General features: G+C 48.5%; 1 protein-coding gene across 1 annotated transcript; it reads left to right on the forward strand.

Annotated features, from left to right (window-relative positions):
* Window positions 1–10,345: 10,345 nt before the first annotated feature.
* Window positions 10,346–24,812, forward strand: APOL1 (apolipoprotein L1). The gene is made up of 6 exons (XM_019018297.4): window positions 10,346–10,521; window positions 12,235–12,297; window positions 14,383–14,436; window positions 14,619–14,707; window positions 18,886–19,012; window positions 22,440–24,812. Exons 2-6 carry the CDS (start codon window positions 12,254–12,256, stop codon window positions 23,320–23,322), a joined length of 1,197 nt encoding a protein of 398 aa, XP_018873842.2. The 5' UTR covers window positions 10,346–10,521; window positions 12,235–12,253; the 3' UTR covers window positions 23,323–24,812.
* Window positions 24,813–26,138: the final 1,326 nt, after the last annotated feature.

A 26,138-nucleotide genomic window follows, 5' to 3' on the forward strand; every position in this document is an offset into this window, starting at 1 on the left:
GCTCTTTGAACTTCTAGTATCTGGATATCTAGATCTCTAGCAAGGCCAAGGAAGTTTTCCTCAATTATTCCCTCAAATAAGTTTTCCAAACTTTTAGATTTCTCTTCATCCTCAGCAACACCAATTATTCTTAAATTTGGCCATTTAACATAATCTCAAATTTCTTGGAGGCTTTGCTCATTTTTTAAAATTCTTTTTTCTTTGTCTTTGTCTGATTGGGTTAATTTGAAAGCCGCGTCTTCAAGCTCCGAAGTTCTTTCTTCTACTTGTTCTAGTCTATTGTTGAAACTTTCCAGTGCCTTTTGTATTTCTTTCAGTGTGTCTTTCATTTCCAGAAGTTGTGATTGTTTTTTTCTTTGTGATATCTATTTCTCTGGAGAATTTTCATCCATATTCTGTATTTTTAAAAATTTCTTTAAGTTGGTTTTCACCTTCCTCTGCTATCTCCTTGAATAGCTTAATAATCAACCTTCTAAATTCTTTATATGGCAATTCAGAGATTTTTTGTTGGCTTGTATGTATTGCTAGGGAGCTAGCAATAGCTTTGGGGGGTGTTATAGAAATATGTTTTGTCATATTACCAGAATTACTTTTCTGGTTCCTTCTCATTTGGGTAGACTATTTCAGTGGAAAGATCTGAAACTCAACTCCTTCTGTTCAGGTTCTTTTGTCCTACGGGTTATTCCTTGATGTGGTGCTCTCCTTCTCCTAGGAATAGGGCTTCCTGAGAGCCAGACTGCAGTGATTATTATTGCTCTTCTGGGTATAGCCACCCACCGGGGCTATACCAGGCTTCGGGTTGGTGCTGGGGAATGTCTGCAAAGAGTCCTGTGATGTGATCATCTTCTGGTCTCCTAGCCATGGATACCAGCACCTACTCTGGTGTAGGTGACAGGCGAGTGAAGCAGACTCCGTGAGAGTCATTGGTTGTAGTTTTCTCTAGTGTGCTGTTTCCTCGAATGCTGGTTATGCTAGCAGTGAAGCTGTCATGTGGAGAGACTGAGGACCTCTGGTTAGTCAGGATGTTGCGGGCAGTGGTATTAGCTCTTGTCTTCTCCTTCCTGGGAATAGGGTTATTCTGTCATGAGTTGCTGTAATGGCCTGAGTTGGTTGGTCTCCAACCAGGAAGTGGCACTTTCAAGAGAGCACCAGCTGCGGTAGTAGAAGGGAGATACAAGCTTGCCCTAGGTTGACCAGGGTAAGTATTCTAGTTTCTCAGGTGATTGGCAGGGCCATAACGCTCCCACGAGTTTATGTCTTTTGCGTTCAGGTACCAGGATAAGTAGAGAAATACCATCAGGTGGCAGGCAGGGTTAGCTGGGTCTGAGCTCAGACTTTCCTTAAGCAGGGCTTGCTGCGGCCACTGTGAGGGATACAGATTGTCCTAAGGCCAATGGGGTTTGTTACAGAGGGGATTATGGCTGCCTCTGCTGTGCCATATAGTTCGCCAGGGAAGTGGGGGATAGCTGGCAGCGAGAGGCCTCACCCAGATCACATGTAGTTGGCAAGGCTGGCCTTGCTCCCGCAGTGCCCCACTAACAATGCCAAGTTTAGATTCAGGCAGCCTGTGCACAGAACTCAGACCTTGTCCCAGGCCATAAGCTTCTCCACTGAGAAAGCAAGCATGGCTTTCAGGCCTTGCCTCTCCCCATCTGCCCACAGTGTCAGTGGTGGCTCCTGGGCTCGTATTTGCAGAAGTTTCTGTTCTCCCCCTGGATTCTGCTCAAGAAAATTCAAGCCCAGTAGAAATTATTAGAAAATCCAGCTGGAAGCTTCTTTCACCCTGTGACCCCTCCCAAATTCTACTGGCTGCTTTCCCCAAAGGCGTCTGTGAGATACCGCCAGGGATGGTGCCCTGGGCTTGAGCTGGACACTGGGAATGCCTACAGGACTCTTCCCACTTCTGCTTCTACTTTTACATTTTGCATGGTTCTCTGAATCCATTTCAGCTATGGGTAAGGTTAAATCCCTCTCCTATAATCTGGATTTTCAGATTCCCCAGGGGCGATGTGTGTTTGGAGGCAGATTTTCCCTCCCTCACACTTTGGGAACTCACAGTTTTTTGCCTGTCTCATAGAATTGGCAAGGAGCATGCCACTTCTTTCAAAGGATCTGTGAATTCTTTCAGTTTTCCTGGTACATTCCTGTGGTGGTTCTTGGCACACATTATTACCTGATGTGGGTCTCCACGTGCTGTCCTGTCCATCCAAGTGGGAGCTGCATGTTAGCCCTGTCTCCTATCTGCCATCTTCCTCAGACTTCTAACATTAACTTTTTAAAAGCTTGGTGGGAAGAGACCAGGGCCAAAGTTCTCCTTCTTGGAGATGAAAGCCAAGAAGCACTTCCTTTGGGACAAGTCAGAAAAATCCTGACCAAATCAATGTGTGTTCCTGGCGATTCTGGCCCAGGCCTATTTCTTCCCCATCTGAGGAATTGCACAAACACAGCAGAACCTTTCTGCTGGCCCAGGACATGGAGAGGCTGGAGTGAAGTTGATCAGAGCTGGGATGGATCCTGGCTTCTGTCCCTGCACAGCTGTGGGCCTCTAGGATTATGCCTTGGAGACTGGCATCTGGCATCTGGCATCTGTCCAATGGGAATAGTAATTCAATCATATAGGAGGATGGTGAAGGCCTTAGAGTGAACTCCAGGTCAAAGGTGGGGGACCAAGTACCATGATCCTGCCCAAAAGTCCAGATAGACCTGGACCAGGGGCAGAACGAGGGGTCAGGATGGGCATAAGTGGGCCTAATTGGAGGGTAAGTAGGAAGGCTGGGACACCAGGGACTAGGGTGAGAGGAGGGAGGCACCAAGGACACCAAACGTAAGGAGGTCATTGACTTGCAGAGGACACATGAGTGGGAGAGGGATATTTCTTCCCTCCCTGATTTGATCCCATCAGTGATTGGCATAGTGGGCCGTGAGTGACGGTTTCCCCCACACCAAGCCTGAGAACTGTGAGAACTGCGGAGTTTTTGCCTGCCCTTTGGGACTCTCTTGTGTTCTACATAGAGTAGCCCCTGGCCCTGGGAAAGCAGTGTGGCTTAGTGACCACTTCCAGAGTCAGAATGGGTGGCTGACAATTTCAGGGGTTCTGAGGAAACTCATAAGTTGCCAACCAAAGAGGAAAACACTTTGTCTACCATCTTGTCCAAATTCAGGTCTTTTCAGCATTAGCAATTTATATAGATGGTTCTGAAAGTATCTTGAGTCTTCTAGAGGCTCCATAAAATTGCACGTGGCCTTGGCAAGCACAGAGGTGAAGCCATCACTCCTAAGGCATCGGTTAGGCTGGTGACATCTGAGAGTGAGACCTGGAAGGTTGGAGGTGCAGGTGGTAGGTCAGGAGGCAGTAAGGTGGCTGGAGAATCCATGTGGACTCTCCAAAACTAACAGCCAGGTCTCCTCCTCCAGTCAACTGGTGCGGTGCTTGGAACCAGTGACCATCAGTCAGAAGGTCAAAGGGCATGAGGCATTGGAAGAGAGGAGATGCCAGGCAAAGTGATCTTGTGTAGGTCTGTTTTTGGTTTTGTTTGAATTCTGAGTACTCAGAGTTACCAAAACTGCAATGTCTGAGGGCACCCTTACCTTTGACACTAACTGCAAATTTAAGGGGATTCCTAAATCCATCCTTAGATTCTATAATTCACTAGAGGAATTCACGTAACTCACTGAAAACTGTTATTGCATGACTGGTTTATCACAGGGAAAAAACACAGGTTAAAATCAGCCTAAGGAAGAGACACACAGGGCAGAGTCTAGGAGGGTTTCAGGTGTGAAGCTTCGTTGTCCTCAAGAGGCTGCATTCTCCTGTGTCAATGTGGGACAAAACACATGGGGTGTTGCCAACCAGGGAAGCTCACCCAGTTAAGGAAACATTCCTGTGAATCACATTAAATCAGGAAGGAAGCCTTTATTCGGGATTGTCATTACAGGGGAGGGAGACTGAGCCCAGCTCCCAATATAGTAAAGACAGAGGGGGAGTCACAGCCAACACCAGAGTGAGGGGTGGCAGATGGAACAGGACTGACAGGAGGCACCAGAGTCGGGGGTTCATGCTAAACTGGCCTAACAGGATTTTCCCTAAAGGCAGGTCAGACACTCACCCATCAAGGGGCAGGTGAGGAGAGTGATCGGATAGCAAGTGTGCTCAGACAGTAAGAGGGGAGGACCCTCCCTAAACTGACACAGGGGGATTCTTGCTGAGCCAGGGTGGTGCAGGCCCAGCAAGCACGGGATGGGCATGGAAGGCCAAGGTTGGTGCCTAGAGGAGAAGAGGCTCAGAAGAGCCCAACTGGAGTTTGGTCAAACAGAAAGTCTTTCTCAACCCATGCCTTAGTGTCCAGAGTGTTTGCTGGGGCTTGACCACAGGCTGCACTCATGGCTGACCTGGAGTTTCCAGCCCCTCCCTGAGGTCTCACACCATTAGTCCCCAGATCCTCTGGTGGTGAGAAGAGATACCCAATAGCCCCAAACCCCCATCATCCATCACATTTGCTATACTGTCCTGTAGCCAAACCACCAGGGAAAAAAAGACGTTCCTACCAGGCAGGGCATTCCAGGGGCCTGGAGATCACTTCGCAGGGGTAGGGGACAAAGGGAAAACCTCTCCTGGGGTAAAGTTAATTCTTCACTGCACAATTGTAGTGCAGTGAAGATTCTATTCCCAGAGGCTGGGGAAGGTTTGCAATTGCTTTGGTGCAGTGGGGCATGGGTAAACTTGCACCTTAGCTATAACAGCAGACAGAACAACCATAGTACAAATACAGGTAGTCAGTTGTGCAACTGTGTATTGGTAGACACAATGACAGCACATCACCGGCTAACCCCACAATATGGGGTGACTACCTGTACAACAATGTCACCAAGCCCTTGGGTTAAGCAATGATACATGGCTGGATTGGTAGAATAAGTCTCTGCATATGGGTGCCTACCAATCCCCATGGAGATGGAGATGGCTGTGGGCCTGTGTCACCCACCCTTGGCCTTATTTGCCATTCAATTGGATTGGCAGATGCATCTCAGGGCATCCTTAATTGCCACAGTATATAGTTCCCCATTTAGACACGACCCCCAGTAACTGGAAAACGGTAAAAGCTAGAGATTACCAGATATGTGCATACTGGTGGTTCTACCCCTTGGCCATCTTTGCCTCCAAAGTGGCAACTGTAATTGCAGAGCTGCAATTCATGTGCTGGCTAAACACATAGCTGCAGCCTTCAGTGATACTCACCATCATTTTACTCTTCCCAATCAAGAAACCACCCAGATCAGGCATGTTCCTCTGCAAAATCGTATGACCCAAAATCATATAACTGCTGCCCATGGTGGAACTTGTGCATTAATTAAAACAAAATGTTGTGTATATAGCCCTCATTACTCTCATAACATAACACAGGCTCTGCTGACATTAGATACCCAGAGTCCAGCCACAGAGTCTTTGTCTTATGATCTTATCACCTCATGGTTTAATCAACTCCCAGACACGTGGAGAAACTTTGTATCTAGTGTAATTGCAATTGCGTTCATAATCCTTTGTTGTGGTTAGTGTTGCTGCTGGGGTGTCTGGCTGCAATGCTGTTCCACAAAACTGGCCCCAGGGAAATCACAGAAAAACAGTGTGATGAGATTGTGAGGGCCATTCAAGGCTATGCAGGGGTGTGGAGAGCATGGTGGGCATGTCCCGTCAGACAGCAATAACTGAAGCATCCCCTAAGAATAACCCTACATTCCTTGGTGAGTTTTTGTTCAATGTTCCAAGGTATGGATCCCCGGAATGGCCAATCCAGATGTTTACATCATACTTATGAATAACTCTGTTCCTTGGATCAGAGGTTGTGCAAGGAACCAAGACCTTTTGTTTTGGGCTAGGTGGAGGTTTCCTGGCAGAGGTGCTAAGTGAAGGTTGCTCTGGGAAGAATATCATATAACCTGCATGCATTTGACAAATAGGAGGGGATTTCTTGTCTTGCCTGCCGCTCCTGGGCTCCCTGTACATAAGCTCCCTGAATAAAGCTTATGTCTCACCTGCTGTCTCCAGGTCTTTTCTTCTGTCTCTCCAAGGCTGTGTCCTGTCAGCTCATTAGCATAGGGGTCCAGCATGACAAATATAAAACAGTGTTTAACATTCTTTGGGTTATGTTTATATAAATGTGTTATTAATATCTGTTCCAAAATTGTACGAGATTCTATAGGTCTAATATGTCTTGGCATATGTTATCAGAAATAATTATGATTATTATGTTAAGTAGTTGTTTGCCACAGAAATAATTTCCTTGTCAAATGTGTCTTTACCAATGCTGTTCTCATACTTTTGTTATCTGCAATAAGTGTTTTACTTTACTTCTCAAAAAACAGTTTATGATCAGCTACAGATTGTGCCATTGGACTAAGAAAAAAAATAAATCTTCCAGGACTGTAATTCAAAAGTTGATGTGGTCATGAGGATTGCTAACCCAATATCAAGTGGAAGAAGGTAATTACATGGGAGTGAATTAATGGAGAACAAAAATAAATTTTTAATGACTTTTTGTTTAATATATGACTGATTCTTTTGTTTTGTTTTTCTTAGTCAAGAAAGCTTCTTTTTCCCTTTGGGCTCCATGTAGCTTTTAATAATTGAATAAAGTATACTCTTGTGAGCAAAATTTGAAGCATATTTCTTTCTCACTATCTGATTTCTCCAGAATTTGGAAACTATTTGTGAGTATTCTTAGTTCATGGCAATAGAGTTATTTGCATAAGTTCAGTTGGAATCTGTTTTCTTTCATAACAGGACACAACTAGAGACACTGGTTATTTTACCAAGGCTTTGACTGGCATGGCATATTTCCACATATAAGCAGGCTGCTTTGAGGAATGGTGGCTGGCTTATAGAGCCAATGAAAGTCTCTTTGAAAAATTTTCCTCAAATTTTGCCTATACAGTTCCTTTACAGGGTTCCTGTCCTGTGGTAAGTAAAGAATGTCACTTTCTGACAGGCCCAGGAAGCCCAAGTTATCTTGGGACCTTGAGGAGAAAGGAACTCACCTAATATATATAGGCATCTGCAGGCAAATATAAATCCTTGGCTGAGCTTGAGGTTTTAAAAGGCCTACTCTGAGATATCTTATGAAAAAGAAAATGTTGTAGCAAAGTCAATTTCCAAAAGGAGCCCATATGCCAAATAAGTATTCTTGCTGCACTTTATACAAATGATCAGGCCAAGAACCATCAGACTAAAACTTCTGTTGCAAATAAATTAGCCCTACTATGATTTGTCTTTGGTAGAAATACAGGACTAGAGAGAGAAAAGGTATGTTTCGAAAGAAACTAGAGAATGCTTGTTATTGGATTCTAGCTTTCTCCATTGTTTTCTAGCCGTATTGTTTGTCCACAGTTTATCTGGACTACATAATGAATTCTTTCCTGGCTACAAGTCTCCAAACTAATATTTTGCTTTTCTTTTTCTCTCATTTTTCTGACTTGGAATCACCAGAAATCAAAACTGTGCTTTTCTTGAAGTCCTGCAAACTGAAGCTTGAAAACTGTGTTATAGTGAAGGAAGAGAAAGACCCTCTCATATTATTTTTATATTGTTTTGTACTCAGTACCTGTTTTAAGAAAAAACAACAAGGAACTAAAACCAAAGACAGGCAGCCTGGCACCAGGCCCGAAACCAGGCCTGGGCCCGCCTGGCCTAAACCCATTAGTTAAAAATCAACTTATGATTTAGAAACCAATGTTATTCATAGATTCCTTACATTATGTAGAAGAACATTGTGAAACTCCCTGCCCTGTTCTGTTCCCCCCCGACCACCTGTATATGCAGCCCCTGTCACGTACCGCCTGCTTGCTCAAATCAATCATGACCCTTTCATGTGAAATCTTTAGTGTTGTGAGCCCTTAAAAGGGACAGAAATTGTGCACTCAGGGAGCTCGGATTTTAAGGCAGCAGCTTGCCGATGCTCCCAGCTGAATAAAGCCCTTCCTTCTACTACTCGGTGTCTGAGAGGTTTTGTGTGCAGCTCGTCCTGCTGCAATAGAATTCAGACCAAACTCGTGACCAGAGACTCATTTGCTTCTACAGTGTTTTGTCCAAAAGATGTTGAAGAACGGCCAGGCGCAGTGGCTCACGCCTGTAATCCCAGCGCTTTCGGAGACCGAGGCAGGCAGATCACAACGCCAAGAGATCGAGACCATGCTGGCCAACATGGTGAAACGCTGTCTGTACTAAAAATACAAAAATTAGCTGGGCTTGGTGGTGCGTGCCTGTAGTCCCAGCTACTTGGGAGGCTGAGGCAGGAGAATCACTTGAACCCGGGAGGTGGAGGTTGCAGTGAGCCAAGATCACAACACTGCACTCCAGCCTGGCAACAGAGCAAGAATCTGTCAAAAAAAAAAAAAGTTGTTGAAGAACAAGGAGAAAACGTGAAAGGAAAATCAAATCTTGGGACCCCAAAACTCACTGGAAACAGTTAAGCTTAGAAACGGAGTCACTCCAAAACCTGCCTTTGTTTTTGCTTCTAAGCAGATATTTGCGAAGACAAAAGGCAACATGTTCCCCAGGTAGACTCTTTCACAAATTGCTCACAAGGAAACTCCTTGTGGGTCCCAGAAGTTTTTACCCTGAGGCAGACTTTGTGTAATTTCATTGTGACAATGCAAATTAGCAACTTATCTTCACTGGTACATGACAAATAACAAGACTTCTGCCCACCCTCAGAAAAATGCACATATGCCTGCTTCCTCTACTCTGTGTTCATTTTTATCTTATATAAAATGTAGATGAACTGTGCATGAGACGAATGAATAATTGACTGTTCCTCTACCCCCTCCTTTCATAGAGAACCTGTGGATTCAAGGAGGGCTAATCAAAGCTTCACAAGAATGTGACCGCTCACCTCACTACCTATCCTGTCTTTTTTCCTTTCCTCCTTCCACTCCTGCCTGATTTTACACATTTAAATACTGGAGGCCTCAAAACCCTCTGTGAAAAACGAGTGGAACCCAGAACCTCCTGTGACTTGTGTGTCTTTTTCCTGGGTGCATCCTCAACCTTGGCAGAGTAAACATCTAAACTGACTGAGACGTGTCCCAGACCCTCTTTGGTTTACAAGTCTTGCCTCCTCCCTGAGTTGCTGGATGAAAGCAACGTCCTCTCTTCTTGTCTCAGTTTCCTCATCTGCAAACTCAGATCATAATGCTGGCCCATTGAGGGGATGATTATAAAACTCAATCAAATGGAGAAGCATTTGCAAATGGAATGTATTGCAAAGTGTATTGTGCAGTCCCTGTGTAATCACCATTCTGTTCCTGCCTCATAAGCTGGTGTGTGTGTGTGTGTGTGTGTGTATGGGTGGGGTGAGGTGGACACGATGCCCCCAGAGATGTTTGCTCAGGATGAAATAGGCCCCCATGGAAGGGTCAGGTTGGCTTCTGTGGTTTAGCTGCCTTTGAGGCCCTTCTGCCTGGGGCAAAGCAGAAAAGTCCAATAGCAATCTGGTTGCATGACTTCCTAGTCATGGAAGTGTGGCTGAGCAGTGGTCTCTAGTCCCTCCACCCTGTGTGCCTCGGGAGTGGAACACGGGGCAGTGGCCTCTGCTGGGGAGGATGCTGGGGGATCTCTGAAAGGAGGCAATGCCTGATTTTGTCACTGAAGGATGAGCATGATTTTTCCAGGTGGTGGAAGCAGGGGCTCCCGGCAGAAGACCCCACATAAGCAAATGTCTAGAAGCCACAAGGCATGGCCTTCAACAAGAGCAGGCCTGGTGCAGTGGCTCATGCCAAGGTGGGAGGATCACTTGAGGCCTGGAGTTCAAGAGTAGCCCAGTCAATATAGTGAGGCCCCATCTGTAATGTATATATTGTTTTAATTAGCTGGGTTGTTGGCTGACGCCTGTAGAACCAGCTACTCAGGAGGCTGAGGTGGGGGGATGGCTTGAGCCCAGGGGTTTGAAGCTGCTGTGCGCGATGACTGTGGCACTGCAATTCAGTCTTGGTGACAGACTGAGACCCTGTCTCAAAAACATAACAAAAATAACCCCAACGGCATTACAATAAATATACAATAAGCATCCACAAGGCATGTGTGGGAGACTGTGCTTACGCCGACGGCACGGGCAGGAGTAAGGCAGGCATCAGGGGAATGTGGGTGCACGGGAGGATGGGGAGTAATCTGCAGGGTCCCATAGTATGTCAGTGGCAGGTCTTTCTCCCTGAGACCACAGCAGACCCCCAGCCCTGAGGATGAGGATGAGGATGAGAGGGATCTGGATGTCTGGTCTCAGGCTGCTCCTCTAAGCGCAGCAGCAAGGAGGGTGGGGCTGGACTGAAGGTGCTGCTGGAGGGGAGCGTGTTTGCTGTGCTTGGTCATGAGCTGCTGGGAAGCTGTGACTTTCACTTTCCCTTTCGAATTCCTCGGTATATCACGGGGGCTGGAGGACCTGTCTGGTTATTAAACAGACGCATAACTGGAGGTGGGATACACAGAGCTCAGAACAGCTGGATCTTGCTCAGTCTCTGTCAGGGGAAGATTCCTTGGTAAGTTGGGGACAGTTGACCTGCCTCCATCTTATTCTCACAGCTTTTGTAGATAAGCTGGGAGAGGTTAGGTGACTGGTTCAGATAGACAGGAAAGTAGTGGCAAAGCCTGGATTTGCACCCAGGCTTGAGTCTGATTGCTTCCCCTCTCCTGCTGGGCTCTTAAACTATAGAGGGTTGGGGAAACAGCTCAGATGGGTTCACAAAGCTCCCTGGGCTCGGCCCTGGTTTTGACTGCTGAGACAGGACTGGGTGAACCCAGAAGGAAGGTTTGTGTTGGGGGTGCCCATCTCTTTGGGAAATTTGAAGGAACCAAACAAGGTGGAGGAGAGGAGGTGACCCGGATCCCAGCCTGTTCTTATGGCCAGGCCACACGCAGGCTGGCCCCAGGGTGCTGCTGCTGAGGCCCAGTGGGGGCAACAGAATTTTTTTTCAGGTACAAGGAGTTCAGAGGTCATCTCACCCACCCTGAGTCAGAGCACCAACTTGTGCCAGGCCCTGTGGAGAAACTGAGGCCCTGGGAGCGGAATGACTTGCCCAGGGTCCCGTGTCAGGAGGCTGAGCAGGTAGATCATAGGACTCCACGTCTCTGGCCCTCACCTCTGTCCCTCTGTTCAGACCTCTGGGGTGATGGAGAAGAAACAGGCTGTGCTGTGTCCCTAATGGGAAACATGGCTGAGACAGGGGAGTGAGAAGGGTGTGTTGCAGAATGGTGCCTGTGGCATGATGCCAGCTTTGCAATCATGAGATTCAAAAGCCACACTGTGGAATTGTGAGTGTAACTACAGGAGTGAGAGCTTAGGTCTCTGTGTTCATAGAAGGAGAATCAAACCTGGAAACTTTTGGATTATTAAAATCAAACATTTTTGCTTCAATATTAGAGTCACAAGGGCAGATGTTGGCCTCCCCTCTGCCCTCCAAGAGCTGTGTGACTCTGGGCAAGTCACCTCCCCTCCCAGCCTGAGTATTTTCCCCTCTAAAAAACCTGATAGAGCTGCCAAAAGTTCATGAAATCAGGGGGGTAATTTCTGTGAAATCTGAGTCATGGTCTTATTTGTTCTTCACCAAAAAGAGATGATGAAGCCTGTAACCCCAGTGCTGTGGGAGGCAGAGGCGGGAGGATCACTGGAGTCCAGGAGTTCAAGACAGCCTGGGAAACACAGGAGATGCTGTCTGTATGAAATCAAAAATTAACAAATTAGCCCAGCATGGTGGCGTGCATCTGTATACCCAGCTACTCAGAAGGTTGAAGGAGGCGGATCACTTGAGCCCAACAGATCTAGGCTGCAATGAGCTAGGATGGTGTCAAAGCCCTGCAGCCTGGGTGACAGAGCAAAACCGTTTATTAAAAACTAAACGAAAGGCCGGGCGCGGTGGCTCACGCCTGTAATCCCAGCTCTTTGGAGGCCAAGACAGGTGGTCATGAGGTCAGGATATCGAGACCATCCTGGCTAACACGGTGAAACCCTGTCTCTACTAAAAATACAAAAAAATTAGCCGGGTGTCGTGGTGGGCACCTGTAGTCCCAGCTACTCGGGAGACTGAGGCAGGAGAACGGCGTGAACCTGGGAGGCAGAGCTTGTAGTGAGCCTAGATCGCCCCACTGCACTCCAGCCTGGGTGATAGAGCGAGACTCGATTTCAAAAAAAAGAAATGAAAATGGTGATTTCTCAGGAGGAGCACACTGTCTCAACCCCTCTTTTCCTGCTCAAGGAGGAGGCCCCGCAGCGACATGGAGGGAGCTGCTTTGCTGAGAGTCTGTGTCCTCTGCATCTGGTGAGCTTGGCTCAGAGCCCTGAGGCAGGAGGGAGGGTTCCCTGTCTGGGCTGCACAATTGGACAGGGCTTGGGCTGGGCCAGGGCCATCTGGGCTTCTTCTAGGAACCAAAGTCACTTTCCCAGAATTGACCAACCAGCAGACTCGCCCAGGGAGGACCCGCTGTATCCTAGTTGAGGCTCACGGGCAATATCCAGGCTCAATATTCAGCAGAGGCTCCAGGTCAGGGTCTGAGCCAGGCCAACAATGACCAAGGAGGATGGGATCCTGGGTGCAGCTCATCACAAGTGTCGGGGGAATCCAAGGCCCCAGCTCTCTCTGCCCTCCTGCTCCTCTGCTCTCTCCTGGTCCTCCTGTGTCCTCATGGCTCATGAGATGGTGTTGAGATGGCTCCCCTGGCCTAGGGGATCACACAGTGAACAAAGCAGGAAGAAGGCGAAGGGATGCCCCTCTCCTGTCACCCCTGTCCCTTACAGCAAGAAGTGCCCAGACGCCCCATCTGCATACTCCCCTGGTGAACTGCTGCCCAGGACTGGGTCCCCCTTTTACCCTTGTTGCATGGGGGCCCCAGAAGACAGACATCTGTGTGTCTGAACCCTGAGACAAAGGCAGGAAAGGGAAAGAGGGAGGCAAGTGGCTTTTGAGGAGGGGGCTTTAGTATGAGAGCTGGAGGATGGAACCCCATCAGGGGGCCCGGGAACCACTGAGCTGTTAAAATAAAGTCTGCAAACAAAGACCAGCTGCTGGAAGTGGGTGTGCCGGGGAGTGCGCAGAGACACACGGTGAGAAAAGAACAATGGTAATGCTTGGAGCCGCCCCTAACTGTGATGGGCCTGAAGCGGTATTGTTATTATTTATGGTATCATTATTAGTCATTTTCATCTTATTTGTACCCTCCCTCTATCTCTCCTCTCCACCTTTTCCTAACATTCTATCACCAGTTTTATGTCTTCCATTAGCAACTTTGTAGCTGTAAACAATTTACTTACAACTTTCATATACCCTCAGTTGTACCCAGTATTTCTTAACTTCCCTCTTTAAAAAAATGACAATATTAATCCTCCTTCTCCTTCGTTCAGTGCTTCACTTCCCAACTGCTACCTTTGTGCTTTAAGTTTTGTACTAATTGGTATTGATAACAAGTATATTTAGTTCTCATATTTATATGTTGTGTATACGTTTTGGGTTTTTTTTGTCTTAAACAAGAGACTACTGAGAGCCAGTAAGACTGAAAGAAAGGGCATCTTCATATACTGCTAGTTTGAGTGTGAATTGGTACAATTTGCCTGCAGTGTGGTTCTAGGTACAAAGCCTTTTGAGTTGTTGATAGCCTCTGACCTGCTCATTCTACTCCTACAAATATCTTAAGGAAATAATCTCAAATGTGGGCAAAGTTTTATGCGAAGAAGGATGTTCTTTGTAGCATAATTTATATGAGGAATTAGAAACACCCTGAGGTCCATCAGCTAGGGAAAGACAGCAGAGGGAACAGGGCAGCACCAGGAGGGCTTGGCAGCCACAGCAGGGGCTGAGCTGGCATCTGGCAAGATCCAGGTCTTTGTGGGACAAAGAATCTTAGAGAAGCAACGGAGACACAGGCTATCCAGTGCAGCACCAGTGAATTCACCAAGATGAAGAGTTGAGCACAGAGTGTGAGACAAGGATTTGCAATGAGGAGTCATTTACCATGAGCGTGTACACATGACTCAATATTGTATATTTAAGGGAGTAGAGCACAGTCATTGAAAACATGGGGTTGAAGCAGAAGTCCTGGCTCTAGCACTATTGTAAAAACACTGGCAAGTTCCCTAACTTTTGTGGATTCCTCTGTGTTTGAATGGGAAAGTGGTACCCATCTCCTGGCCTGTGTGTGATCATCGAATGAGACACATGTAAGAGGCTCTGCACATCGCAGACATGCAATACACACTGGCTATCATCAACTAGTTATCACACATGCTCCCAGGCCCTGGTCATTGTCAGAACCTTCCTCCCCATCTCTATTTCTGTGTATAGACTCTGTAGTTTCTGTAATGATCAGATGGCTGCCCGTACTCTGATTATCTTCTCCTCATACCCCAACAGGATGAATGCACTTTTCCTTGGTGTGGGAGTGAGGGCAGAGGAAGCTGGAGTGAGGTGAGTGTCTGCAAATAGCAGATGATGGGGGCTCAGTGATAGACAAACAATCTGGGTTAGGTTGGTCTTGGTGTTTGCTTCCACCCCAGAGAGATCTGCAGAGCCCCGGCTGCTCAAGCAAGCCTCCCTCTGTCCACTGGTGGCTCACATTTGATCCCACAATTTGTTTTCTCCTCCTCAAGGGTGCAACAAAATGTTCCAAGTGGGACAGATACTGGAGATCCTCAAAGTAAGCCCCTCGGTGACTGGGCTGCTGGCACCATGGACCCAGGTAGGCTCACATCCTCTTCCCTGCTGGTTCCTACTCGCACTTAGAATGGAGGGTGGCACCTCCACAGCTGAGTGAGCCCCAGAAGAACCCGGATGGACTAGGAGGCCAATGAGTCTGCCCCAAGCAGCAGAAGAGGTCACGTGGAGTCCCCCGACCCAGGGGTCTTGGGGTCATCTGCATCCTGACCTCTCCTTAGGGTGACATGGCCCAGGTGCCCACTTCCTCCCTACCCTGACACCTAGCAAATGACTCAAGTGGGGCAGGACAGCCTTGGGGAAGTGGAATCAGCAGGGGAGGGGAGTGTGGGGAGAGCAGGGTCCAGGAGGAGAGGAGGGCTGGAAGAGGAGGTTGACCAGCAGCCCCGACCTGTCACCTCCCTCTCTGCTCCAAGCTGACCCTGGGGTGTTTCCACCTGAGGCTGGTCCCCTCCCTCCAGCTCTTGCCCTGCCCTAGCCCCTCTGCTCTGAGTGGCCCTGTGGGAATATATCGGGCCTGATTCAGCTTCCAACTTAACTGGACCCCGGTCTGTCCTTTGCCACGTCCCCTCTGTGTGACCTGGCGCTCCTTACCTCACCTCTCCTGTACCATGAGAATAATATTTCCCCATGTTGTCTTGAGGATCAAATATAACACGGCTACCTGGCCTGGCCAGTGCCTGCCACACAATAGGGCCTCCCTAACAGCTGGTTCCCATCCCCTCTACAGGTCCCCTGTTGATTCCAGGTGGAAGCCACCCCGTCCCCCCCCCCCCCCCAGCTGTGTTAGGGCACCCGCCCTGCCCTGCCCATCACAAGCACCTGCTTACCAGGGATGACTGCCTGAGGCAGGGGCTGAGTTCAGTCATCTAAAATACCCCCGGTCAAAGAAAAATCTGAGGCCCAATAGAATTTTAAAGAGTTAATTGAGTAAGAAAGAATTGCTGAATTGGGAAACAGCAAACTGGAGGAGGCTTCGTGCTATGGTGAAAAAGTGTCAGAGACAAGGTTTATCGGGTGAATATGAAACTGCAGTAAGGACATTATTTGATTGGTTGCACTTACAAAACTGCCTGTTTTGGTTTACCTTGTTGGAAAATCCCTGGTCACGTTGGTGCCAGTGTGAGTTTAGGGAGGTCTCCGAATACAGGTGAGACCGGAACTTAGCCTTGCCCAGGTTTTTGATGCTGAAGAGAGAAAAAAGTCAAAGCAAAAGCAAATCAGCGTTTAGTGCAAAACAGAAGTGCGGGCTCAGGTGTGTGAGTGCAGGCGGACTCAGAAGAGCCAGTCGGGCCCAGTGGAGTTTGGGGTTCTTGTCTTTGCTGGTTTATTAAATTAAGGTATGGAGTAAGCATAAGGATTTCTGGGAAGAGGTGGGAATTTCTTGGAATTGGGAGGGCAATGCAGTTTTGTACCAAACATGGGCATACATGGAACGGCTGTGGTGCGGGTGGGTGTGGGGTTTAGTGAGACAAGGAGGGTATGATTGAGTGTGAGGCGAAACGTGGGTCAGATCCAGCGCCGAGTTAGATCTCACTGGTCTTAGCTGAATTGGCCACTTCCTGTTTGTCAGGATCCTGTGGGCCCGTCCCCTCTCCCTGTCCCTACAGCTGGTTTCAGCAACTCCTTCTGTGTCTGTCATGTGAACCTGCTGCCTGGAGTTCTTGTTTCTTCTGTGACCTCCCAGTATCCACATCTCAGCATGGTCCTCTGTCAGCTGGCATTAAGTTTTGTTTGTATCTAACAGAAGTACCCATCTGATATGACCCCAGTTGAGTTTCCCATAGCTTGCAGTTTCAGGGGGTTACAGCTGTTCTGAAGGCCTCATAGGTATTGTTTGCCCAGGAATGTTTCAGGGCTGGTTTTTAATTTTGCTTTTATATCCGCCAGCCCCACCACATCAAGAAACACACAGATTTAGTGCCAGAGGTTCCTTCCATCCAAACCTGAGTTTCCTTCCTCCTTTTGGTGAAGAAGGAAAAAGAAAAAACAAGACAATCCCTCGCCCAGCCAAGTCAGCACTGCGTTCATTTCCCTAAGCCCCATTTCCTCAGGACGGCTTCCTCCCCTTACAGAGTTGCCGTGGCAACCAAGTCAGCTCTGCTCAGGAGCCGCCCTGGACAGCAAACTGGGCTGTGCTGCGTCCTGTCCAAGACGAGGGGAGGGCAGGGAAGATTAGAAACTGAGAGCTCTCAGCCGACCCCGTAATCCTTACGAAGGGCTGGGCTGGGGGACTGAGGAAAAACTCTCCCCCCAAAACAAGATGATCTGTGGTTTAATAACAGGACCAGCTGGGTTCAGAGGTGACAGTGGAGAGCCGTATACCCTGAGACCAGCCTGCAGAGGACAGAGGCAACATGGAGTGCCTCAAGGATCAGTGCTGAGGGTCCCGCCCCCATGCCCCATCGAAGAACCCCCTCCACTGCCCATCTGAGAGTGCCCAAGACCAGCAGGAGGAATCTCCTTTGCATGGTATTTGTACTCAATGCTGTGGAGTTTGAGACATTATTTTTAAACTTTAAATAGCCCCACAGGTAAGCTATAAGGGAGAATGCAGAGACCACAGGCATTTTCAAAACATAAGGAGTTTTAATGTTAAGGAGTTTAAGGAGCAATGTCAAAGAAACATTGGCCTTGGAGTCAAATCCTGAGCTTCCTGCTTGATGGTTTTGGGCGGTGACTCTCGCTGTCTGGATTTTACTTTCTTCTTCTGTGAATTAAGAATGAGGTGGCCGGGCGCGGTGGCTCACGCCTGTAATCCCAACACTTGGGAGGCCGAGGCGGGCAGATCACGAGGTCAGGAGATCGAGACTATCCTGTCTAACACGATGAAACCCTGTCTCTACTAAAAATACAAAAAAAGTAAAGGTGGTGGGCGCCTGTAGTCCCAGCTACTCGGGAGCCTGAGGCAGGAGAATGGCGTGAACCCGGGAGGCAGAGCTTGCAGTGAGCCAAGATCGCACCACTGCACTCCAGCCTGGGTGAGAGAGCAAGACTCTGTCTCAAAAAAAAAAGAATGTGGTCTCTTGTGTGTCCACAGCAAGAACAATTTTACATCATGCCTCAGTGCACACACAAATACATACTGGTCCCCAGTTCCTTATCTGCAATTCCATAATTCCCAGATCCCTGCAAACCACACGTTTTGGTGGCAGCTGACTTCAGGAGTAATCCTGCTCTGTACTGACTTGAGTTCTTTGTAGACCTACCATTATTTTTTACATTTAATGTGAATATTTGCTTGTTTCACTGTTGAAACATGTGTGGGTTTGCTTACAGGGAGCAGTCCAGCCTCCGCTGGGAATGGTCAGGAATATACCATATGCACCCCGTGTCCTTTCTAAAATAGTGGAAATTCTGAATGCCTAAACACATCTGGATTCCAGAAATTTACATTAAGGGATATATATTTGAAATAACCCACAAAAACAATACTCACCCCTGCTATGCTTGGTACACTCTGATATTTTCAAATTGATTTTCTTTTTAAAATGCTGCTTTTGAACCAATAATTTCATAACCCAATGATGTGTTGAAATTCACATTTTGAAGACACTGGTATAAAGTGTTTGACCCAACAGGCACGTGGCAGATGGAAGTGATCACTGGGATGTTTCCACTTCCTTGGCCTGGAAGGCTCACTTCATGTTGGTGCTGAGCTGAAAAGGATTCATTCCTCTCCAAAGCACCATGGCACCCCCCTGGTGTTTCAATGTTCTCAGGCTGCCATAGTAAAATATCACAGGCTGGGTGACTTCAACATCCGGCTTTTATTTTCTTACAGATCCAGAAGCAAGAAGTCCAAGGAGAAGGTGCCAGCAGGGTTGGAGTCTGGGGAGGACTCTCCTGCTGGCTTGTGGAGGCTGCCTTTGCACTGTGTGCTCACACGGCCTTCTTGTGTCTCTTTCTGTTCTTACAATAGGACACTAGCCCTCTAATAGAATTAGAGCCCTACCCTTGTGATCTCATTCAGTCTTAATTGCTTCCTTAAAGGCCAGATCTCCAAATGTAGTCACCTGAGTTTAAAGCTTCGGCATATGAATTTTGGGGGCACACAATTCCCTCTATAGCACTAATGACTCCATCAAACATGTCCCACATCACAGCTGTCCAGGAAAATTAACATGTAGTCATCTCTTATGCCATGGCTGTTATGCACTCCCACACTTTCCTCCAACCTTATCCTTTCTTCTTTCCAACTAGAGAGCAGTATCTTTATTGAGGATGCCATTAAGTATTTCAAGGAAAAAGTGAGCACAGAGAATCTGCTACTCCTGCTGACTGATAATGAGGCCTGGAACGGATTCGTGGCTGCTGCTGAACTGCCCAGGTAAGCTCCATGGGGTTACCTCCATTGGGCACTCCGGCGATGCCACCCAGCTCTTCCCTGGGCTAGTTTTCCCTGACAGGCACACCTCCTCCAGGCAGCCCCCTCTGCTGGGCTTGAGGATGACCTTCTTGGCACTCCAGAAAGAATATTTCCTCCATGTCCTTCGCTGGCAGTGAGTAGCCTCAGGCTGAGGGGATAGGAAGCCCACAAGGACAGGGTCATTTCTGCCATCTGCTGGTGATGGGAACTTTGCCAGTTACTTTCTCACTTTCAGCCTTTCTTCATCAATGGAATTTTATTGTGAGAAAAACGAGATCGTGCATGTAAAGTGCTTAGCATAATGACTGACACATAGTAGGTGCACAGTTAACATTAACATCTTACAAGCTTGGTGGAAACAGAACCAGGGTTAAGGATCTTCTTCTTGAAGATGGGAGCCCAGCAGGACTTGACCTTTGGGACAAGTCAGAAAAATCCTGACCTAACCAATGTGTGTTCCTGGGGATGCTGGCTGGGGCCCTTTTTCTCATCTGAGGAATTCCATTAACACGGCAGGACCCTTCTGCTGGTCCAGGATGCCGAGAGGCTGGAGTGGAGTTGCACAGCGCTGGGTCTCTTTCTGGCTCTGTCTGTGTCCAGTCCCTGGGCTCTGGGCTTATGTCAGAGATTGGAAACTGTCATCAGTCCAATAGGAATAGCAACTCAATCTGATAGGAGTGTGGTGAAGGCCTTAGAGTCAACTCCAGGTTAAAGGTGGGGAACCAACACCAAGATCCTGCCCAAAGGCCCAGAGAGACCGGGATCAGCGTCAGAGCCTGGAGTCAGGATGGAGCAAGAGTCAGCCCTGGTTGTAGGACAAGCAGGAAGGCTGGGGCACCAGGGGTGGGACTAGGTTATGGAAAGAGAGGCACCAAGGGCTTGAAACTTAAAGAGGTCATGAACTTGCAGAGGACATGTGAGTGGGAGAGGGATATTTCTTCCCTGTCTGGATGATCCCAGCACTCATGGGCATATAGGGTCATGGTTGCCTGTGTCTCTCACCCCACGCCTTGGAACCGGCGAGTTCTGGGCTACCCTTTGAGACCTTCTTCTCTTCCACACAGAGAAACCTCTGACATTGACAAGCAGTATGTCTTAGTGACCATTTTCGTAGTAGAATTAGTTGCTGCCAATTTGTGCAATTTCAGGGGTACTGAGCAGACTCACAACTTCCCAACCGAGGAGGAAAACACTTCCTCTACCATCTCGTCCAAATTCAGGTCCTTTCAGCATTAGCAATTTATATAGGTGGTTCTGAAAGTGTTTTGAGTCTTCTAGAGGTTCCATACAATTGCAAATGGCCTTGCTGTGCACACAGGTGAAGCTGTCACTGCTAAGGCATCAGTTAGGCTGGTGACACCTGCGAGTGAGACCTGGAAGGTTGGGGGTGCAGGTGGTAGGTCAGGAGGCAGTAAGGTGGCTGGAGCATCCATGTGGAGCCAGAATGAATAGCCAGATCTCCCACTCCAGTCAGCTGGGGCAGTGGCCGCACCCAGTAGCCTTCAGCCAGGTGAAAGGGCATGAGGCATTGGAAGGGAGCAGATGCCAGGCAAAGTGATCTCCTGTCTCTCCGGGGTTTTGTTTTTGTTTGAATTCAAAGTACTCAGAGATAGCCAGACTGCAATATCTGAGGGCACCCTTACCTTTGACACCACCTGCAAATTTAAGGGGATTTCTAAATCCATCCTTAGATTTTGTAATTCACTGGAAGGACTCACATAACTCACTGAAAACTGCTATTGCACAATTGTGGTTTATCACAGGGAAAGAACACAGATTAAAATCAGCCTAAGAAAGAGACACACAGGGCAGAGTCTGGGAGGGTTTTAAGTGTGAAGCTTCATTGTCCTCAGGACGCTGTGTTCTCCTGTGTGAATGTGGGACAAAACACATGGGGTGTTGCCAACCAGGGAAGCTCACCCAGTTAAGGAAAAATTCCTGTGAATCAAATTACATCAGGAAGGAAGTCTTTATTCAGGATTGTTGTTACAGGGGAGGGAGACTGAGCCCAGCTCCAAATATAGTAAACACAGAGGGGGAGTCACAGCCAACACCAGGGTGGGGGCGGGAGATGGAACAGGACTGGTAGGAGACACCAGAGTGGGGGGTTCCTGCTAAATTGGCCTAACAGGATTCTCGCTAAAGGCAGGTCAGACACTCACCAATCAATGGTGGGGGTGAAAAGCATGATCAGATAGCAAAGAGTAATCAGACAGTAAGGGGGGAAGACCCTCCCTAAACTGACTTGGGGAGATTCTTGCTGAGCTGGGTGGTGCAGGTCCAGCAAGCAGTGGGTGGCTGTGGAAGGCCAAGGTCAGCGCCTAGTGGAGAAGAGGCTCAGAAGAGCCCAGCTGGAGTTAGTCAAGGACAAAGTCCTTCTTTCTCAACCCATGCCTTAGTGTCCAGAGTATTTGCTGAGGCTGGATCACAAGCTGCCCTCGTGGCTGACCTGGAGTCTCCAGCCCCTCCCTGAGGTCTAACCCCTTTAGTCTCCAAGTCCTCTGGAAGTCAGGAAAGACACCAAATAGCCCCAAACCCCATCATCTATCACATTGCTATACGGTCCCGTAGCCAAATCACCAGGCAAAGACAGATGTTCCTACCAGGCAGGACATTCCAGGGGCCTGGAGATCACTTCCCAGGAGCTGAGGACAAAGGGAAGGCCTCTCTTTGGGTAAAGTTCACGCTTCACTTTTGCTGCCATCCTGGGAATAAGGTCTCTTTGTCTCACTCTCACTGCTCATCTGCAGAGCTTCCCTTCTCCAAACACTTTGGCAATCACGGTGTTGACCTGCCCTTGAGTGAGTGAGGAGGCATCTTTATCAAACACCTACCACGAAAGAGCATCTGAGATGCCTTTAAGATATTTATTTCCATATGGAATAAGTATTGAGGAGTATCTATGATGAACAAAATGTGTTTGAGTTTGAAAGATAATTAATTCCATTTGTAAAATTTGTTTCTATTTGATCGATAGTGAAAGCTCTGCAATTTACACAGGATAGAGATCACATGGAGCTCATTTCACAGACAGGGAAACTGCATTTCTTATTTTTTTTTTTTTTTTTGAGTTGGAGTCTTGCTCTGTCACCCAAGCTGGAGTGCAGTGGCACGATCTCGGCTCACTGCAAGCTCTGCCTCCGGGTTCAAGAAATTCTCCTGCCTCAGCCTCCTGAGTAGCTGGGACTACAGGCGCCCACCACCATGCCCGGCTAATTTTTTGAATTTTTGGTAGAGACAGGGTTTCACCGTGTTAGTCAGGATGGTCTCAATCTCCTGACCTTGTGATCCACCCGCCTTGGCCTCCCAAAGTGCTGGGATTACAGGTGTGAGCCACCGCACCGAGCCAAAACTGCATTTCTTAATCCTTTAACCTTTCCTTGTGCAGCAATGAGGCAGATGAGCTCCGTAAAGCTCTGGACAACCTTGCAAGACAAATGATCATGAAAGACAAAAACTGGCACGATAAAGGCCAGCAGTACAGAAGCTGGTTTCTGAAAGTGTTTCCTCGGTTGAAAAGTGAGCTTGAGGATAACATAAGAAGGCTCCGTGCCCTTGCAGATGGGGTTCAGAAGGTCCACAAAGGCACCACCATCGCCAATGTGGTGTCTGGCTCTCTCAGCATTTCCTCTGGCATCCTGACCCTCGTCGGCATGGGTCTGGCACCCTTCACAGAGGGAGGCAGCCTTGTACTCTTGGAACCTGGGATGGAGTTGGGAATCACAGCCGCTTTGACCGGGATTACCAGCAGTGCCATGGACTACGGAAAGAAGTGGTGGACACAAGCCCAAGCCCACTACCTGGTCATCAAAAGCCTTGACAAATTGAAGGAGGTGAAGGAGTTTTTGGGTGAGAACATATCCAACTTTCTTTCCTTAGCTGGCAATACTTACCAACTCACACGAGGCATTGGGAAGGACATCCGTGCCCTCAGACGAGCCAGAGCCAATCTTCAGTCAGTACCGCATGCCTCAGCCTCACGCCCCCGGGTCACTGAGCCAATCTCAGCTGAAAGCGGTGAACAGGTGGAGAGAGTTAATGAACCCCGCATCCTGGAAATAAGCAGAGGAGTCAAGCTCACGGATGTGGCCCCTGTAAGCTTCTTTCTTGTGCTGGATGTAGTCTACCTCGTGTACGAATCAAAGCACTTACATGAGGGGGCAAAGTCAGAGACAGCTGAGGAGCTGAAGAAGGTGGCTCAGGAGCTGGAGGAGAAGCTAAACATTCTCAACAATAATTATAAGATTCTGCAGGCGGGCCAAGAACTGTGACCACAGGGCAGGGCAGCCACCAGGAGAGATATGCCTGGCACGGGCCAGGACAAAATGCAAACTTTTTTTTTTTTCTGAGACAGAGTCTTGCTCTGTCGCCAAGTTGGAGTGCAATGGTGCGATCTCAGCTCACTGCAAGCTCTGCCTCCCGTGTTCAAGCGATTCTCCTGCCTTGGCCTCCCAAGTAGCTGGGACTACAGGCACCTACCACCATGCCCAGCTAATTTTTGTATTTTTAATAGAGATGGGTTTTCACCATGTTGGCCAGGATGGTCTCGATCTCCTGACCTCTTGATCTGCCCACCTTGGCCTCCCAAAGTGCTGGGATTACAGGCGTGAGCCATCGCTTTTGACCCAAATGCAAACATTTTATTAGGGGGATAAAGAGGGTGAGGTAAAGTTTATGGAACTGTTAGGGACTTTGGCATTTCTGTAGCTGAGCACAGCAGGGGAGGGGTTAATGCAGATGGCAGTGCAGCAAGGAGAAGGCAGGAACATTGGAGCCTGCAATAAGGGAAAAATGGGAACTGGAGAGTGTGGGGAATGGGAAGAAGCAGTTTACTTTAGACTAAAGAATATATTGGGGGGCCGGGTGCGGTGGCTCACGCCTGTAATCCCAGCACTTTGGGAGGCCAAGGCAGGCGGATCATGAGGTCAGGAGATCAAGACCATCCTGGCTAACACGGTGAAACCCCGTCTCTACTAAAAATACAAAAAATTAGCCGGGCATGGTGGCGGGCGCCTGTAGTTCCAGCTAACTGGGCGGCTGAGGCAGGAGAATGGCGTGAACCAGGGAGGCGGAGCTTGCAGTGAGCCGAGATATCGCCACTGCACTCCAGCCTGGGTGACAGAGCGAGACTCCATCTCAAAAAAAAAAAAAAAGAATATATTGACGGAAGAATAGAGAGGAGGCTTGCAGGAACCAGCAATGAGAAGGCCAGGAAAAGAAAGAGCTGAAAATGGAGAAAGCCAAAGAGTTAGAACAGTTGGATACAGGAGAAGAAACAGCGGCTCCACTACAGACCCAGCCCCAGGTTCAATGTCCTCCGAAGAATGAAGTCTTTCCCTGGTGATGGTCCCCTGCCCTGTCTTTCCAGCATCCACTCTCCCTTGTCCTCCTGGGGGCATATCTCAGTCAGGCAGCGGCTTCCTGATGATGGTGGTTGGGGTGGTTGTCATGTGATGGGTCCCCTCCAGGTTACTAAAGGGTGCATGTCCCCTGCTTGAACACTGAAGGGCAGGTGGTGGGCCATGGCCATGGTCCCCAGCTGAGGAGCAGGTGTCCCTGAGAACCCAAACTTCCCAGAGAGTATCTGAGAACCAACCAATGAAAACAGTCCCATCGCTCTTACCCGGTAAGTAAACACTCACTCAGAAAATTAGCATGAAAGCAGTTTAGCATTGGGAGGAAGCACAGATCTCTAGAGCTGTCCTGCCACTGCCCAGGATTGACCTGTGTGTAAGTCCCAATAAACTCACCTACTCATCAAGCTGGACTTGTTCGAGTCATTCTTTGATCTCTCAGCTCCTTCCAAGCTTTGGGGGCCATCAGTCTCAAGTTTTTCTTGTAATGGTGGTGATGGTGGTTGTGATGGCAGCAGAGTGGTGGGGGCCTTGGCAAGTGGCCAGTGCTCTTCCAGACTAGGGGACACTGATGGACCGATGAAGTTCCAGGGGAACTTGAAATGCTGTGTTGGAAAGAGGTTAATTTGGGAAGAAAGGAAAAATGAAAGGAGATGCCAGGAACAGGTCAAGGAACCTTGAGGTGCGTCCAGGAGTTCAACCCCGCTTGTGGTCACGAGACCTCGCCTCTCTGAGCCTCAGTTTCCTCATCAGCTGTAGAAGGGTACCTGGACAATGTGATATCTCAGGTCCACCCAGCTCTCCCCATCTTGTGTCCTGGAGACTTGGGTCCAATCAACACTGACTGATGGCTGTGCCTTTGTGGTGCCAATGGAGGCTCCCCTGGGCTCTGGGTGCCTGACTTCCCTTCCTCATGATCCTTCTTCCAGGGTCTCGGGAAACGAGGCTTCCATGGCCCCTCCTGCTTGCTCACTGGACTCTCACTTTCCCAGCTGGTCATTTCCCTGAGACCTCAAAACCCCACCAACCCCACTGGGGCACCCACAGAAAGCTTGTACATGTCTGGCTCTGGCTGAGCACAGGTGTGGTTTCCATCTGCGAGTCAGAGCCGGGGATTGACACAGGACGCTCGAGGCTGACTAGTGTCAGAGGGGCCTGTGTGCAGATTGGGAGAGGATTATCGAGTAATAGAGGGGCAAAGAGGGACATCCAGACAGCATACACCCCCATCCAGTCTGTCCTCACGTTTTGCCCAGACTCCTGCAAGGACTTCCAGAATGGTCTTCCATGTGCAACCACCCGTCCCTGCCCATATCCTGGATCATTCTCCACACTGCGCCAGGTTGGGCTTTAACAAGATCACGTTTTGGGTTTTTGGGGGTTTTTTGTTTGTTTGTTTGGTCTCACTCTGTTGTAAGGCTGGCGTCCCGTGGCATGAGCATGGCTCACTGCATCTTGGACCTCCCGGCCTCAAACTATCCTTCCACCTTGACCCCCTGAGTAGCTGGGACCATCCGTGTGTGCCACATTGCCCAGGCTGGTCTCAAACTCCTGAGCTCAGGTGATCTGTTCGCCTTGGCATTCCAATGGGCTGCAATTACAGACACGAGCCACCGTGCCCACCTAAGAACATAGATTTGATCGAGCACCCGCTTCTGACCATTCAATGGCTTCCCATTACTCTTAACACAAAGATGTAGGCCATGATGCTGCCTAAAGTAGCCTGTTGCGGC

Source organism: Gorilla gorilla, chromosome 23, assembly GCF_029281585.2.
Source record: "Gorilla gorilla gorilla isolate KB3781 chromosome 23, NHGRI_mGorGor1-v2.1_pri, whole genome shotgun sequence".
NCBI lineage: Eukaryota > Metazoa > Chordata > Mammalia > Primates > Hominidae > Gorilla > Gorilla gorilla.

What these genes read in the sequence shown, in the direction of transcription:
- APOL1 (XM_019018297.4), top strand. Translation starts at nt 12,254, where the DNA reads ATGGAGGGAGCTGCTTTGCTGAGAGTCTGTGTCCTCTGCATCTG. An exon ending in GTCTGTGTCCTCTGCATCTG is followed by an intron (nt 12,298 to 14,382) that starts GTGAGCTTGGCT and finishes ATACCCCAACAG; the next exon opens with GATGAATGCACTTTTCCTTG. An exon ending in GCAGAGGAAGCTGGAGTGAG is followed by an intron (nt 14,437 to 14,618) that starts GTGAGTGTCTGC and finishes CTCCTCCTCAAG; the next exon opens with GGTGCAACAAAATGTTCCAA.